Source organism: Manacus candei, unplaced genomic scaffold (assembly GCF_025592945.1).
Source record: "Manacus candei isolate 608988 ecotype Guabito, Panama unplaced genomic scaffold, ASM2559294v1 h1tg000050l, whole genome shotgun sequence".
Lineage (NCBI taxonomy): Eukaryota > Metazoa > Chordata > Aves > Passeriformes > Pipridae > Manacus > Manacus candei.
In genome coordinates this window covers 6,025,842-6,043,938 of record NW_026138098.1, presented here as the reverse complement: position 1 = coordinate 6,043,938, position 18,097 = coordinate 6,025,842, and the positions used below count along the sequence as shown (strand labels likewise).

General features: G+C 43.3%; 1 protein-coding gene and 1 long non-coding RNA gene across 2 annotated transcripts in view; one reads left to right on the top strand and one right to left on the bottom strand.

Annotated features, from left to right (window-relative positions):
- MGMT (O-6-methylguanine-DNA methyltransferase) overlaps positions 1-5,351 on the bottom strand; it is a 139,626-nt gene extending 134,275 nt beyond the window's left edge. The window contains exons 1-2 of the mRNA XM_051801230.1: positions 5,283-5,351; positions 3,714-3,792 (exon numbers count right to left, since the gene is read on the bottom strand). Coding sequence (XP_051657190.1) covers positions 3,714-3,790 — 77 coding nt within the window. The 5' untranslated portion in view covers positions 3,791-3,792; positions 5,283-5,351. The remainder of the gene's footprint in view (positions 1-3,713; positions 3,793-5,282) is intronic.
- A 7,396-nt stretch (positions 5,352-12,747) lies between these two features.
- On the top strand, positions 12,748-17,229 carry LOC127477216 (uncharacterized). Its single transcript, XR_007906891.1, has 4 exons — positions 12,748-12,782; positions 13,668-13,842; positions 15,550-15,748; positions 17,143-17,229. It is a non-coding gene; the product is annotated as an uncharacterized LOC127477216 (long non-coding RNA).
- Positions 17,230-18,097: the final 868 nt, after the last annotated feature.

Sequence of the window (18,097 nt, the reverse complement as noted above, 5' to 3'; positions counted from 1 at the left end):
AGTCACCAACATGCAACTCAGGCAATCAGAGAAAAGAAAGTATTACGATTGCTGTCTTTGAAAAAAACAATAACAAGTATTTTTTACTTCCCTGTGAGGGTGGTGAGGCCCTGGCACAGGTTGCCCAGAAAAGCTGTGGCTGCCCTATTCCTGGAAGTGTTCCAGGCCAGGTTGGATAGGACTTGGAACAACCTGGGATAGTAGAAGGTGTCCCTGCTCATGGTAGGGGGTAGAAGGAGATTATGAGCTTTAAGGTCCCTTCCCACCCAAACCAGTCTGGAATACTATGATTTCCTTAAAAAGTTTTTTTCAGATGAAGCACTTGGCCTTGTTGGGCCCTAATTTCACTGTCTTAAAGCACAACCCTGGCCACAGACCCAGATTTTACTTCCAACCCACTGCCTAAGCCCAGCTTCTCTGACACTGACTCAGGCCCACTAAGCAGGATTCAAAACAAACTAATTCCTTTATATTCCAGAAAACAAACAAACAAACAAACAAAAAACAACTGTGGACAGTTTGAATAAAGTCAATCTCATTTCTCACTCAACCAAAAATCTTAGTATTTCATGAAGTCAGCAAACAATCAAAAGTATTTCTGGTGTCAATAGGAGACTGTGCAAGGGATTTCCCTTCCCCCCCCCCCCTTCCTACTACATCCCATCTGATTATACTGAAATCAGGGAAGATGATATTGTGTGAATTTTCTCCAGGACAATGGTGACAGACTAAAGTGTCCTGTCACCATCACCAGCCCACTGGTGCCAAAGCAGGTTTGTGCTCCCTATGTACTGTCAGATACTGTACATTCATCTGCTGGTTTTTCTGTGTGAAACAGAAAAATTAATCTTTTAACAGGGCCTTAAGTCTACTTTAGGTGTTTATTAAAAAGTTTAACTAATTAACAGCCCTTCTGCACACTTGAGTGTACAAACAAGCCAAGATAACGCTGTTGTTTGCACTGTGCTGACTGATCTAAAGCACTCAGATAATTTCAATATTACTGATGATGATTATGCAGCAACAACATTTACAAGACAGCACTAATACTTGCTATCTGCTAATGCAGGGTTACCTGGAGGGAGTTAAATCTCCTCGTGGAGCATGTCATGATTCAGACAACAAAGCAACTCTGACTTCTGTGAGCTGTGTTAACATATATACATTAAAATACTGATTTCATTAATCTGTCTATAATGCACTAAAAAATGGCATTTGAATAAAAATTAAAAGCTGAAGATGCACCCATCAGGTAAGACCAAAAGCCAAAATTATTCTTTATTCCCCTTTGCAAAGCTGCTCAAGACTGCAGGCCTTCTGTCAGTAGAGATATAGTACTATTATTTCACTCCAAAAACAGAGAAATCAGAACCTTTGTATCAGTGATCTCTCCTCTTCCTCCTTGAGATTAAAGGTGACTCGTTCAGGTGTAAGTATTTTTAATCACCTTCAGAACCTACAGGTCCAAGTTTCACAAGTGACTTGAAAAGATACTTGTGAAATTATTTCTATCATTTAATTTGGCCCGATATAAATTGACACCAGATAGTCCTGGCAGCCATCAGGACAGGGTGCTTTAGCTCTGCTGATACAAAACAGTAAATAAGGAAACAACTTGAAAAAGGCTCAGTAAAAAGCATCAATATGGTGACATATCACCAAATAAAAACTTCCATAATAACTCAACTCCCATGAAACTCCAAAGTGGCACAAGCTTTATTGACATTTGAATATTTTTTTTAAACAGTTACCTGGACAACAGAAGCAGATCCTCAGTTTTAAAACTGGATTTTGTATTCATGAAAAATACTTGCATAGAGGTTTGGGTTTACAGTTTGCTTGTACCTCCAGCTGCATGTTTTATCTTCATGCTGGCCCAAACACACCTGTGCTGGGTGACAACGTCAGAAACGTAGGTGACAAAATTTAACAGAGGAGTTTTTCTTGCATCAGGAAGGTTTTACTCATTATACCCTCAGGAAAATTAGCACAACTAAAGCCAATACAGTTTTGTAGGAATCAACATTCCCAGCCATCAACAGAGGTAAGAAATTCAAGGCCTGGGTGTCTGCTGTAAGGACCCCGAACTTTTTGCTTTTTAATTACAGCATTAATGAAGTCAAGCTCACAACCCCCCCCAAAACACATGCTAAAACCCGTCACTACCTAAAGATTTCAAGCCTCCCAAAATTAAAACTTTACTGTCCATTTTTCCATTAGTTCCATTCTCCTCACCAGTCCAGATATGAACATGGGGTAAACTAGAGAATTGCACAATCCGTCAATAAAATAAACGTGTTTGCAACTACTGTCCATATGACTCAAGTTGTCAGTAAAAACTGCCACCAGCGCTGTGCTTGCAGAAAAATGTCCATAAATGCATTATTGCGACTGGCAGATCGATGTCCATAATAAAAACAAATAGAGTTAACAAGTGCTGCCTTCCCCGAGTTATGCCACGGGTGGGATGTGTATCCAGCTTCCTCAACAACTTCTGGGAACGAGCATTACAGTGTTAGGCACTTGCTGACTGCACCAGCTCTGCAAGCAGGGATCATTCCAATGCAGGAAGCCTTTAAAGCATTAAACCAAATATTAGTGCCTTCAGGATGGGTTTGGAAATCTCACACATTCAGAATTTGACATGGGAACAGACCCCCTGCTCTAAAGGCTGAACCATCTGCCCCATCGTGATATCAGGAAGAAAATGTTCCCTGGGAGGGTGGTAAGGCACTGGTATGGATTTCCCAGAGGATGCCCCATCCCTGGAAGTGTCCAAGGCCAGGTTGGACGGGGCTTGGAGAAACCTGGTCTAGTGGAAGGTGCCCCTGCCCATGGCAGGGGGTGGAACAAGATGAGCTTTAAGTTCACTTCCAGCCCAAAAAATTCTGTGATTACATGATACTGCTCCATGAAATATAAAATGAAGATGTTAACAACTACCACAAGCAGGAAGGCTTTTTCTCTCAGGAAATAAGTGTAATTTAAGTGGAGCTGCAGCCCAGGCAGAACAGCTCAGTGTTAAACATCCCAACACATTGGGATCTACAGTTTGTTCCCAGAGTCTCTTACAGCACCAACACCTGAAAAACCACCCCTCCTGAAACCACCACAAATGAGGACATCACCAGAAGTGGAGGACAAGGCTCACAAGGAAATTATGCATTGCTAGAGCAGGCAGCTCATGGAGGTTTAATTTTTAAGCATCAGGTGTTCTCATTCCTCCAAATCCCTAGTTGTACAGGAAAAAACCACTACAAAAACAGCATCCGTGTCTTTGACATGTTCTCCTTTGAATTCTTTTGCATTACTGCTCCTTCCAGCTGTTTCCCCTGTCACCAAAGTCAGTTTAACCAGTATTTCTCAAGTGCAGCCTTTCCACCTTACCCCCACTTCCCATAACAAACTTTGTTTTTCCTGCACAAGTCCTTAAATCAACCATTCAGGGCCACCCCAATATTCCAGAGGGCAGGAGCTTCTCCTCCAGGTTACAATCCCTTCAGTGATGCCATGAGCTGATTCTCTACATAAGTTAAGCACTAAACAGTGGTGACAAGATAATTACAGACTTATCAAGAGATAAAGTAGTCACGGTAACACAAGTTGCACTATAACTACAACAGTTTCCTATAGAGCTTCTGTTCAGTTGCTGGTGTAATTGGTGCAATTAACTTGTCATGGATCAGAATGCAGATAGGAACTGCTAAAGCCACCTTCCAAGCTCACATAGCCACATCTTTTTCCCTCTGAAACTTGAAGCTTTTGGTAGAAGTGTCCACATCTGGAACATTTCTGTTTGAAAACAAAGCAAACAAAACTTTTACTAGAAAAAATTATGTCACAGAATGACAACACCCACAAGAAAACCACCTGACAAATTTCACATAACTGGATGGTTTTTAGAAGTATCCTGCATTCCAGGGATGGGTTTTGCCCCAGAAGGAGTAAGCTTTACAAACATCACAGCAGTCCAACACCAAAGAACTTAAAGATTAACGAAGCCAGAGAGAAGGTGGGAGAGGGCAAAAGCCTCAGTGCAAAATTAAGACCTGAAGAAACAACTTGGGTTTAAAACAAGGTATTTTGTGTCTTCTGTGAGGGGGGAGCACAAGCCTAACAAGAGTTAGTCGAGAAATGACTGTCACAGTATAAATGTTATGCCCCAGTTCATAAAATGGAGATTTCAATGTGAAACACTGCAGAGAGATTGCATCTCACTGTTTAACAAGAGCTCCATCTGCAAAAATAAGACAAAACTCAGTAACAGGTTTATTTGGGAGGGCAAAACAATAAATAATTCTTTACACTTACTGCGCTTCAAAAACTGCATTAAGTTACAACATTGTAATTATTTTTAAAAAGCTGCAGAGCTTGGCTTTTACACCAGTGGCAAAAGGATACTTTTACATTAATATCAATTTGATAGGTATGACAGAGTAACAGGTCAGGTCAAGCTGGAAAGGGGTCCAACTTCCCTGCTCAAGCAGACTCATTCCAAAGCACATGGCACAGGATTGCATCCAGCTGGTTCTGAATATTTCCAGTGAGGGAGACTTCACAACCTCTCTGGGCAACCATTTGGGAATTATTTTGGTGCAGTTCCATGCTAATCTGCTCTGACTACAGAAAGCAGAGCACTGCCATCCATCCACCCCAGGACTACTCAACCCACAGCAAATACATGGCATAGGATTGCATCCAGAAAGTTCTGGAACATCCCCAGTCAGGGAGAATCTGGGTAATCTTTTGAGAATTATTTTGGTGCAATTTCACGCTGATCTGCTCTGACCACAGGCTGCTGCCATCCATCCATCCAAGCCAACTACCTCCGCCTACATCTACGTGGAAAACAACGCACTTTTAGGTGCCCGGGCTCCCCCAGCAGCCCTAAACCCAGCCCCGGAATACTCCGAGTTGGAAAGGACCCACGAGGATCACCGAGTCCAACTCTGCGGTGCGGCGCTCTGACCAAGCGAACCCGGGGTTGGGGGGGTCCCGTTCGCAGGGTCACAGGAGGGCGGTACCCGGGGGGGCGGAGCATCCCCATCCCCATCCCCATCCCCATCCCCATCCCCGTCCCCGTCCCCGTCCCCGTCCCCGTCCCTCGTTCGCTGCGGTGCAAACCGAAACCTCAGCGCAGGGCGAAGCTGGGAGCGCTCATCCCTCCCATCCCACCCTCCAGCCGGCCCCTGGATGTCCCTGGGTGTCCCTGGATGCCCCTGGATGCCCCTGGATGCCCCTGGATGCCCCTGGGTGTCCCTGGGTGTCCCGGCCCCGCGCACCTGCCCGGGGCGGAGGAGCCGAGCGGCGGTGCGGGGCCGATCCGGGCAAGGCCGCGCTGCCGGGGCGGAGCCGGGGCCGCCCGGAAGAGGCAGAGCCGGAGGGTTCCAGCGAGCTCCGGGCCGGGTTCGGTGACTCCTGTGTGTTCGCTCCCTGCTTGTATGGCCGGGCAGGAGGGGCACATCCCCCGGTGACGGCCCCGGAGCGCGTCCCTGCCGCGGGCACACCCGGGGCAGCGCGGCTGTGCCCGGACACAGCCGTGTCGGAAACACGGATTGCTGTAAAAATCCATCACAGAGCAGCGATCTGAGCGCACTGACCAGCCGGGGTGTCCAGCCTGGGGAGGAGAAGGCTCCGGGAGACCTTCGAGCCCCTTCCAGTGACTAAAGGGGCTCCAGGAGAGCTGGAGAGGGACTTGGGACAAGGGCATGAAATGACAGGACAAGGGGGAATGGCTTCAAACTAACAGAGGGCAGGGTAAGATGGGATATTGAGAAGAAATCCTTCCCTGTGAGAGTAGAGGGGTGCTGGCACAGGTTGCCCAGAGAAGCTGTGACTGCCCCATCCCTGGAAGTATCCAAGGCCAGGTTGGATGGGGCTTGGAGCAACCTGGGCTAGTGGAAGATGTCCCTGCCCATGGCAGGGGGTGGAACTGGATGATCTTGAAGGTCCCTTCCAACCCAAACCAGTCTGGAATTTTGTAATTTGCAATCATGGGTAAAGGTGGGGACAGGGAATTAAACCAAGGTTTTCAGAGGATGAAATATTTGCAAATACCATTCCTAGAAGAGGAGACAAGAGGGAGATAGGAGGGAGTGAAATGTCAGACAGAAGTAAACTGTAGGGTGAAGTTTATTTGAGGTCGTTAAAAAAAAAACAAACCACTGAAGAAAAAATGCCAGCAAAGTTTTTCCAGCCAGATAGTCTTTCACTGTCTAAATCTTAATCTAAGTTACATCAGCAAAAATTTTATTAGTTGTGCTGTATGACTCAGACACTAACACAGAATGGAGGAATCCACTTGGGAAAGATCAAAACAATTTTTAAAATTCATTGCAGAATTCTGAAAATCCTTTTTTTCATGCAAAAAATATGTATATAAAATAAGTGTAAAATAAACAGTTTTTAGTGTCTGTGTGTTAAATGTGATTCAAAAAACCCCCAACAACTATTGTTCAACATGCAAAAGTTTCCCTAAAACAGTTGAAAATAGTTGGACTAGAGCAACTATTGACATTGGTGTGTAACAGTACTGAGATAACTGCTGATTTTAGAAGTAATATTTTTAACATGACACCAAGTTTTCCCTTTTGCTTTCAGGCCCGTTAACCTTGAGTCTCCCAAGGAAGTGTAAGCAGGGAATGTTTACCACCCTGTCTTACTTTCTTTACTGTCTGCCCAGGCAAAACATGGGCCAAAAGTCACTTGAAATTGTTGTCAGATAATAAAAATGTCCACAGACCCTCCACACTACCCTGGTAATTGCAACCTGCAAACACACCAGTACTGAACACAGTAGAAATGATCTGTGAATCTGTGTGATCTCTGGATTGCAATTAATATAAATGAGTTAACAATGATAAATTCAGATCTCATCATATGAGCATTTTATGGACAGAATTCCATTTAAAGCAGCAAACAAAAAATATTACAATAAAGGAAAAACCTATGAAAAGGTGTTGAATGTTTGGAATAAGTCACAACCAGTTACAGGCTTTTGGTTAATGGTTTCTTTTGTGCTTTCAGAATTCATCTCTGACTTGGCTTTTCAGTAGCTGTCAGTGAACAGATGATTCAAACTATTGCAATGCCATTTGCTGATGAGAAAATGAAATTTTTCACTAGCTCTAATGAAGCTCAGATTAATGATCAATTAAAAGATGCTGCCCCTGCATGCCCATACAAAGGCTATGGTTTATGTGAGGGTGATCTCATCTCTAAATAAAAGGTCAGTAAGCTCTGGAATGGATGGGATACTCTAGAAATAGTTATTATTATACACACTATAGAACTGGCTGGAGTCTTCCCTCTGTCCTGATATCCTTGACTCAAAAGTAGCCTGTTCCTGAAACTTTATTATAAGTGGAAACTTCCGCAAAATACATATTAATCTTTTCTACCTCCTCTCCCAAGGTGATCTCCTTATTGCCTGGAGCATGAAAATTGATTATCTTTAATATGATTTTAGTTTGCATTATAACAGGCTTGAATGGGAATGTAAAATATCCAGACTTTCTTAAATCCTACCATCTTGGGCTTTGGTGGTGGATCCACAAGTTGTGTGTTTGCACTATAAAGGAATGTTTCTCTGCGCAGTTTCAAACTTTACTGCATTGGAACTTGATTGAGTGCCATATATTTCTGTTTATAAATGAGGTAAAAAATACTTTTGATCAATTTCCACTCTGCCCTCAGAATTATGAACATCTTATTCAAATTTCTAACCCTTCTACTGGCCAGATTTGGATCTTAATTATTTAAGCATCCTTTCAGCCATTGAACTTCTGAATTTCTACCTAATATGTCCCTCAACAACAGCAACATCCTTTATTAGATGTGTCACTGGTCAATGACATCAGTGTCAACAGAACATCTCTCTCTCTCTCTCTCTCTCTCTCTCTTTCTCTCTCTCTCTTTATATATATATATATATATATATATCGTTTTACATTTATTTAGGTCTCTTCCTACTACTATACTTTATCTACCTCATCAGACTTCTTTATTAAATTAGCTCTGAGGGCCCCTAAATGGTAATTTTCTCCCCAGGAGTTTCCAGCATTCAGTTATGACACATTCAGTCTAATTCACTAATACTAAAACTTTTAGGGGAATTTTCATAACACCGATCCTGTCAGAAAGGTACAGAATTTCTAAAATGTTTTTCAACTCATGTCCCATGTCTTTGTTTTTCATTCCAGGCCTTTTCTCTCAGTCTTTATTTTATTTAAGTCTGTTACTTATAAGACATTGCATTTCCTTTCAGTTCTTTATTTGTTATTACTTGCTCATTTAATGTGGCATTTTCAGGTACAGAATGGTATTTTCTCAGGACTGGAACATCTGTAGTTTTCTTCCAGTGACAGCACATGAATTTGCTTCCAAGTAAACCAAAGCTTAAACCAATCCATGAACTTCAAGGTCAAAGGCTGTGATGGGGTGGGATGAAAAACTAAAAATGGAGGATTTTATTAAATGCCTCGAGATGTGAATTCACAAATATTTCAGGCTGGATTAAATTCCTTGTTAAGGACTAACCTCTGGAAGCATCTACTTTCTGCAACATCTGCTGTGGAGGAGAGACTTGGGCACTGGAGCTGTAACTGCCCCCTCGCTGGAGCCGGGACAGGAACAGATGGAGTCTCAGGGACGACGTGGGATTGAAAATCACTCTGATTTGGACCTCACTTGTAGATCTTTAATTTCCCCCCTGAGAAAATTGTCAGATTGGAGCACAGGCATAATATATTTGTGTGTCTGTACTTTACTGAGTCAGAATCTGGCCTCACTCACTTCCTCTGCTCCTCTGACCTCTCCTCAGCTGCGAAGAACCGCAGGAATGTAACCTGGTGTGATTTCAGTGCAACGAGTAAATAAGTCTTGCCTTTCAGATTTAGAAGAACCAGGAAAAAAAAAAAAGGCTGAATGAAACCAGAAACTGTGATTTTGTTTGCCAAGACTCTGGTGTTTTCTCCACAGCAGGGATGTGTCCTGCAAATTTCAATCTGGAAATATTCATGTCCATACAGAGCTGGCTGTTTGATCTGAGCATGTTTTGTTCTTTAATTGGCCCTGAAGGAGAGTGTGTGTATGTGAAAACACTCTGAATCTGGTTTCTTAATAGGTTTTTAATAATAAGAAGTAACCTCTTATACCAAACTTCTGTTTGCAGCACATTTTGGGAGTTTGTCCCTATGTTTTAATTGATGTGAACTGATGGGAAGCACCTGAGTCACTGGGAAGCGGAGCATGATGGGTGTAAGAGGGAAAGTTAAATTTGGTGATGTGGGGTGTGATTTGTGTGTAAGAAAAGAGGTCTAAGGGTTATTCTGAAGATTTGTGATTTTCTGTGATTTTCATCCTTCATTCTGGGTCTAAGTAGTTGGAAGACTTTAAATGTCCACAGTTCTTTAAATTCAAGGGCATTCAGATAAAAATCTGTACATTTTAAATGGTCATCATCTTTGAAATAGTTTGTCACCCTCGCTAACAAAACTTTTTCACTCTCTCTTCTCCCAAAACATTCTCCAAGCTTGTTCGATTCCACTTCTAAATCTGGATTCATCTCTATTAAAAAAAAACAAAGGGTAAACTCAGAGTTGGGATATATTGAGCAGGAATACAAGTGGTTCCTGTGCTGGGAGAGGAAGGAAATTGGGTGGTTCGAAGTGTAGAATTGCTGGTAAGTTCAGAAAATGTATTTTAGTAGTCAGAGCATTTTCAATACTTATGAAGAAGCTTGGGATTGGGAGAAATATGATTTCCTGCAATCAAGGTGCTGGGAGTTGTTTGCCAGCCACTAATGCCTTTAGGGAAATCTCGTAGCAAAGTGTGTAAATGAAAGGGATATTAGCAGAGATTGGCTTCATTTTCTTTAGGGCAAAACCATAAAATGTTATGGTGTTTCATATGCCCGACTTCAGGTGGTTTAGTTATCTCCTGGCTGCTCTGTTCCAGAAGTTGTTGGAAAATGTTTTGACAATATTGGTGAAACTAACTGGTATAAATTTTAACAGTTGTGCTACAGAGAAATTTGTGCAGTAAAAATACTTATAAATGTTAAATAAGAAGAATTTTGGGTCAATAAGACCAATGATAAATCTCCTCTTAAATTAAGTGTGCCTGGAGTCCTATATTTAGTGGAGCTATTGCCAAATTCCAGCAAGGCTCAAGCATTTCCAATAATTATTACAGCAAAATTTGCAGTATATGTTTTTTTCCTATTGATGTATTAAGCATATTTGCAATAGAACACATCCTTCAAGGGACTGGGCTATTGTAGCCTGGTTAGAGATGAGCCCAACATTGTCATCAGTGTAAATGACTTGGGAAATCATAGGGAAAATTGAAGGGTTTGGTTTGGAAGGGACCTTAAAGATAATCTAATTCAACTCCCCTGCCATGGGCAGGGCCACCTTGCACCAGGTTGCTCCAAGCCCCGTCCAACCTGGCCTTGGACACTTCCAGGGATCCAGGGGCAGCCCCAGCTTCTCTGGGCAACCTGTGCCAGGGCCTCTCCACCCTCATAGCCAAGAATTCCTTCCCAATATCCCATCTAACTGCGCCCTTTTACGGTTCAAAGCCATTCCCTCTTGCCCTGTCTCTCCAAGCCCTTGTGAAAATATTCTTAATAATTCTTTTTTTTTTTTTTTGAATGAAGATTCCTCCTTGCATTCCCACCTATGCCATAGGCAGGTGAGGTGCCAACAGTTACTGTGCTGTTGCATTCCCAGAACTGACATCATCAATCCCTTTGCAGGAAAAACTTGCTCCCAGATAAAACTGAGTATTTACTGGGAAGGACTGGAAATTAAATCAAGTTAATTCCTTTTGGGCTCTCTAACCAAGCCCTGTGTGCATGTGCAGGGACATTGCGGAGTCACATATTGCATCCTTAGAAATGAATCCACGTGAAGTTGGTCCTAACATGCCTCTTGCACCGGAGGAAATGGATATTACAGTTGCTGGGTTGAAACGTGCGCTCAAATGCATTGGGAGTTTGATACTATTTTTCAAGCTGCCAAATAGATAATGTCAGAACATTTCTGAAATGGGATCCTCACATCAAGATATACGGCACCAATCAGCTCACATCAGGCAAAGTACAGCGGAAAGCTGTGGATGGAGGAGACTACTACAGAATTTCCATTTTCATTCCCTATGTCAACAGCTTTGTAACTTACCTAGTAGATTGTTTTATGTTTTCCAGACATATTCTCAGTAGACCACAAACACTACATTCAGCTCAGCCTTCAGAACCCAAAGAATTAGATATGCTGTAGTTTATGAAATGGATGTTTATGAAAGTATCCTTTGTTTGAATTGCTCAAAAACCCAACATGAATTCAAACTTTGACAGCGTAAGCAGAAAATAAGAGGGCCATAGTGATCTCCCAAATGTAGCCTTAACTATTGAGGTTCTCATATTGAAAATGCAATTTTCTGTCTAGATGTTTATGAATGTCTTCAAATTCCCTTTCATAATAGCCCCTTTTTGACAGGCCTTTTTCAACTCTGAAATATGAGAAGAAAGGTTGCTGCAGAATGTAGTATATACCATTACAGGAGGTGCACCTCTGTCCCTCAAGCCGACCGTGCTCCTTCGGAAGTCAGGGATGATATATGTGTGTGGAGGAGGTTGCAGAGCCCAAGATCCGTTGCAGGGAAGCAGGATTCTTTTACTGAATCACAGTGAGTTCAGGTGCTAAAACACGATGTGACACTTTAGGGAGCCTGTCTGTGTAAAATGTATGAATTCTGTATGATTTTATAAACTGCGGGTATAACTCCAGCCTCGTGTAATCTTCCGAGTGCTGGCAAACCTCATCACACAGTCACTGAAGAACAGTCAGAACTGTTCATATTGAATTACTCTCCACAGGTAGAAATGTGTTTTGTTTTGGAGAGGGTCTAAATGAAAGGAATCAGTTTCCCGTGGATAACCTGCGTGTGGTAGAACCAGTGTCACCGGGATGGATGGGCAGCAGTGCACAGCACAACAGAGCTGAACATACGCAGGTTCTACCTGTTCTCCCACACATTTTCACACTGTCCTTGTGCTTTTGTAAGGACCTCATGGCAAATGATTGTGCTCTTGGGCAGCTGAGGGATAGAGCCCCTCAGAAGACTGTATCCTGAGCTGCATCCCCACAGCATGACCAGCAGGTCGAGGGAGGGGATTCTCCCCTTCTGCTCTGGCGAGACCCCACCTCCAGTGCTACCTCCTGCTCTGGGGTCCCAGCACAAAAAAGACCTGTTGGAATGAGTCCTGAGAAAGCCACAAAGGTGATCAGAGGGCTGGAGCACCTCTGCTTTGGAGCCAGGCTGGGAGAGCTGGGGGTGTTCACCTGGAGAAGGCTCTGGGGAGACCTGAGAGCTCCTTCCAGTGCCTAAAGAGGCTCCAAGAGAGCTGGAGAGGGACTTGGGAAAGGGCCTGGGGAAGGGCCTTAAGCTGAAGGAGGGTAGATTTGTTTTAGATATTAGGAGGAAATTCTTTACTGTAAGAATTGTGAGTCCCTGTCACAGGTTGTCCAGAGAGGTTGTGGACTCACAATCTCTGGAGATATTCGAGACCAGGCTGCATGTGGATCTGAGTAACCTGATCTAAGGATCCCTGCCCATGGCAGGGGAGTTGGAACTAGGTGATCTTTAAGGTCCCTTCCAACCCAAACCATTTCATGATTCTATGTTTATGACTCTATGATTCTATGATTGGAGAATCCCATTGTTGGATCTCCACTGCCAAAACAACTGGTGACCCAATTGCCAAGACAACTGGACAGGTCAGATAAGCCAAACTGGGAGCTCTCTACATATTCTCATGTTCTCTAAAGAAATAGTATTTAAATGATGTTTCTCTGAGGGGTTAGAAAGGCAAAGAGGAAGGCAGGAAGAAGTGCAAGCTCTTTGCCAAGCAGCACTCCCAAAGGAAAGCTGGAACCCTGTCCAATTGCATTTCTGTGCAACCTCAGTGGTAAATTGGGGCACTCACTTCACTTCTTGTGTGTTTCATTAACATTTTTGCATAAATACAGTGTACTGTACTGTATTCCACTGTGAGTGGAATAGAAATCTGCCCTGAAAATGTTTATCTTCTCTCTTTTTTTTTAAAATATATAATGTTATTTGTCTCTTAACAGTAGTGGGAAATACACAGGGTTCCTGTTCCTCATAGCAATCTTGGTGTGAGTTTGGGTTCAGCTCCCCATTCAAACAGCAGTCTAAGTATAGAATAGATAAATATATAAAGTATTTTATAAATATAAAAATAAAAATGGGTGTAATTCTGTGCCTGTTCTCAGAAGATGCTGATGTCCGGGCTCGGAGCAGAGGAACTCACTGGTTAATTGGATCCATGGTGGAGCAATACTGGGAAGTCCCCTGGCTGGGCTGAGCTTGACCTGGCTCTGTTGCCACACCTCCTGGGAGGCAACATCCCTCCAAAATGCTCCTGAGGCCATAATCCAGCAAATCCATATGGCAGGTGCACAGCTGGGGTGAGATGCTCCCATGTGTCCATTTGTAGGCAAATCTATTCCATGTTCAGCTTCCAAAGTCGGTTTAATAATAAACATTAAAATACCAACTGACCTGCAAGAGGAGGAAAAAAAATTTGTTTGTGACATTAAACACCTTCACATGAAATAATTCAAGTTAACCTGCAACAGATTTTAAGCATAAGCAAGTCCCTGGGTGGTGAAGGTAGAGATGTGCACCCTGAAAAGGTCAGACAGCTGCTGAAACCTCCGTGTGCTCCCAGTTCTGACAAAAATGAGGTGGAGGCAAAGACAACTCCAGAGCCAGCCTGAGGAGTAGGAGAGGAGTGTGCCAGTCAAAAGAGAGGTAACATTTCTATTTCTGATAGTGCTGGAAGGTACCAGGAGTCAAGAGGAGCTGGAGAACAAGTGCTCCATCTCCTGAATTTGCACATCTTGTCTAAAACTTTCCAGATTCTCCGCTCTCAGGATGCTCCCTCCAAATCGCTGCCATCCCCTGCCTGGTTTAGCTTTTCCTGGCTTTACGGAAGCACAACAGGAAAACCAGCCAAGTTGAACCCAATATAATGGCTGAATAGTTTTATTCTGCTCTGGAACACGGAGCAGAGATCGTTTTGATTCGTTTATTGTTTCAGCGCTGGGCAAATACAAATATTTCTCTTGCGTCCGAGGATATTTTTAATCCTGCTTTTTAGATGTTGTTTTATTTTGCTTGAAACTCCAAATGCATTCTTCCCAGAATTTCTAAGCTCATTCTTTTTAATTTTTTTAAGGGTATCCTGTCACTTTTTAAATACAGTCTTTTCATGTTGCCAGTGAATTGCTTTGATCTGCAGATGAAAACTGATGAGACACCGTTTCCTCAGCGCTGAACTTTGCCAAAAGTTCCGAGTGTGTCTGCAGTGGAGGCTGCCAGGATCCGAAATTCGGGAAAATAAAATTCCTGACAGGACTTTCCAAAGCAATCTTTTCCCATTGTCTGTAAAACAAAAAACCCAGGACAAGGCGTCTGTGGTTTGGTAGCATGGAAGTGAATGAATGGAAAAGAAACACAGTTTGGTGGGCGTATTCTCTGGTTTATTTATGGAGTAATAGCTGGGAAGTAAAGTTATATTCCTCTTTCTCTGTGCCACATCTCCATGACTCAAGGGATCTGGGAAGGGAGGAGCTTGGAGCATGGAGGGAGAGCTGGGGGAAAAAAATTGCCCCTGAAATGGTCTTAATAAATTTATCCTGAAAAGGACCATATACAGTGATGCTGTAGGATTGTAAAATAGTCTTGGGTGGATTGGAGGAGGTCTTCAAGTCATCCCTCTGCCCCAGCTCCAGGATCAGACACAACTGCTCAGGGCTTTCCCCAACCAGGTCTGGAAACCCCCAAGGCTGAGGACAGCCCAGCCTCCCCGGGGATCACATTCTTCAGCTCCTCTGCCCTCCCAGGGAAGATGTTTTTCCTGAAAATCCAGTACTTTTGGTGCCTCTCGGTGCTGAAGTTCAGGAAACACACATGTCCCTTGGGGGGAAATGGGCTATTTTGGTCAATTCATGCCAAATTACATAGTGGGTGGTTGGAAGCTCAACATTATTCTCATAAATATCACAGTTCCCTCAGATTCAGATGAGTGATTCTTTTTAGCTGAACTGCTACTTGAATTCTACAGCATATTCCAGGGAATAAGTAAATAAAACACCATTCATGCCATGGGATCAGCATACTAATTTATGGCCAGATCTGAAGCCTTTTCCCAAGGCAAAATACAATTAAAGCCAGGCAGAACTTGACCCGAGTGAGCACTTCAGCATTTGATCTGTGAATTTGACTTTTCTGAATTTTTATTATTTTTATACAGTAGTAAAAGTCTCTCCTGCTGGTGATTTTACATTGTGCTGGATATTGAATTCCTTGCAGCAAAGGCCTCACCTCTTGAAACCTAATCTTATATAGCATGCCATCTAAAGAACTTAATTCTTATTGGGATAACAAGTTTAAAAACATATATTTTTAAAGCACATCCGTGACATTTTTGTTAACCTGGTTCTAACGGTGATCCAGCAGGAACAGCAGAGGATGAAAAGTGAGGAACAGGCTGAGATCTAATCTGACCCAACTCATTGATTCCCTCCCTGACCTTGGGTAAGCCTTTTGACCTGCCTGGGCCTCAGTCAACTCAGCTGGAAAATTGGGTAAAGAGCGGAGCCTGTTAGAAAACCATCTTCAATTTGAACAAAGATTTCCCGGAGACCCAAAAAAAGTGAGTGTAGTCATTTGGTACAGACATAATTGATTGTGGACTGCACAAGAATAACATCCTGAGCTGTGGGATCCCATGGATGACATCTCATTTGTCCTGTGGTGGCTGGGTGGTCTCTGCGTCCACTTTTCCTGTCTCCAGAACTGTATTTTCCCTTTCATGGTGTTAGTCTGACCGTGTCTACCCTCAGTAGGAATGTGGCTCAAATACTGCATGAGCCTAGGAAGATGGTGAGGTGTTGTTATTATTCCTGTTCGGATGAGAGTTACTGAAGTAAATTATTGCCCCCTGGATTTAGCATGACCTGGCGCGACATCACATGGTGCTGTGCCAATAACACATAGAAATGAAATCAGGGATTTACAGAATGACAAAATATTTTGAGTTGGAAGGGACCCACAAGGATCATCGAGTTCAACCCTTAGCCCTGCACAGACCCATCCCCAGGAGTCACACCCTGTCCCTGAGAGCATTATCCAAACGCTCCTTGAGCTCTGGCAGCCTTGGTGCTGTGCCCACTGCCCTGGGGAGCCTGTTCAGTGCCCAACCACCTTTGGGGAAGAACTTTTTTCTAACATCCAACCTAACCCTCCCCTGACAAACTCCAGGCCATTCCTGAATTCATTACTCAGAATTCATAGATCACAGAATGGTTTGTGTTGGAATGGACCTTAAAGCCCATCCAGTTCCACCCCCTGCCATGGGCAGGGACACCTTCCACTAACCCAGGCTGCTCCAAGCCCCGTCCAACCCGGCCTTGGACACTTCCAGGGATGAGGCAACCGTAACTTCTCTGGGCAGCCTGTGCCAGGGCCTCCCCACCCTCTGGGATTCTCCTGAGGCTTTCCAATATGTCCTGGCTTTTCCAAGCCTTGTTTCCTGCCATCAGTCTGGCCCCAACGGTGCCTGTAGTTACCAAGAGGAGGGTTCAGGCTGCAATCCCAACATCAATCCTCGTGTGTAAGGTCAAGTCAGAACCCCTTTGCTCCACAGGGTGCACGAGATGTGCCTAAAACTGGAAGCGTGGGGTTGGCTTTGTGCAGATCCCCCCATCCCTGGTGGAGCTGTTTCTCCAGCCCAGCTGCTGCAGCAACCCCCAGACGCAATCTGGAGGGTGCAGTCCCTTGGAGCCGAGCCAAGGGCACTGCCATGGCATGTGGCTCCAACCACGCGGGGCTGGAGCGGCTCCCGACCGCGTGCACGGCGCTCCCGGCTCTCACGGAGCTGGCACTGTTTGTCCTGGGCAAAGGCCAGCTCCTCTCACCGTGCCAGCGTGTTTGAACCAGCCCGGACTTGCTAATCTATTCTCCGTGACCCACACGCTGGAAAAATGACCGTTTCCTTTTCCCAATTCCCACATCTGCTATTTGTTTTCCTCTCTTTGCCTTCCCAAGATTTGGGAAGGAGTTCAGGAATGCGGAGTGCTATTCAAAGCCAGGCTGACCTCAGATACTGAGTGGCATTTATCTGGCAAGGCTTGGAGGTAAATAGTGAAGGGGAAGCGGGCATGTTTCTTCACTTCCACGTGTGTATTTCTAAATGTTTTTAAATAAAAATAATGATTTTATTCTAAAATGTTACCTAGAGTAGGAGGGACCTGGTGTTTCCAATGGAAACTAGTAAATCCTGCTTTGCCAGTTAATTTGCTCTGTCATTATCCTTCCACGAAATAGTCTAAACTTTAACATTAATATTAGGTGCAAAAACCTACAAAAAGTCACTTCTACTAGTCCAAATGAAATTACTATGTGAGAATGACATTTATGTTGGAATAAAATCATCACTGTGCCTCATATAACATAATATATCTCTACATTTTGCATCACAAAAAAAAAAAATCTTAGGCTCTGCTCCCTTTAAAAGTGCAGGCACAGAAAACCAAAAATTTCACTTCAAAAATATTCAGTATTTTTAATGGAATAGTATGAAAACATTTTGTTTTGAAGGCATATTTAGCAAGGAAATTTGAAAAGCAGTGAGCACAAATACAGTTTGGAAGAAAAATCCAGCCAGAATTTGCAGAATAATACAAAATATTTATGTTTGGGAGGGTCTGGATGATGTGTAATGACCAATAATCCACCTTTTTTTCCCTTCTTTTATTTTCCCAAAGAAGAGAACTCGATAGACCTTACTGAATTAATTTCCCCGCGACCCTTTTTAGTAGGAATGAGGTGATTTTAATTTTTTTAAGCATATATATCTTGAATTAAAGAACAATTAAAACAATCACATCTTGAAAGATAAAATTGTTAAGGAAGATTAAAGGGAGATTTAACCAAAGATGCTTCTCTGCCTTTTTTGTAACAACTCAGTGAAAATTTGGTGTCAAAATTGAAAGTAGAAGTT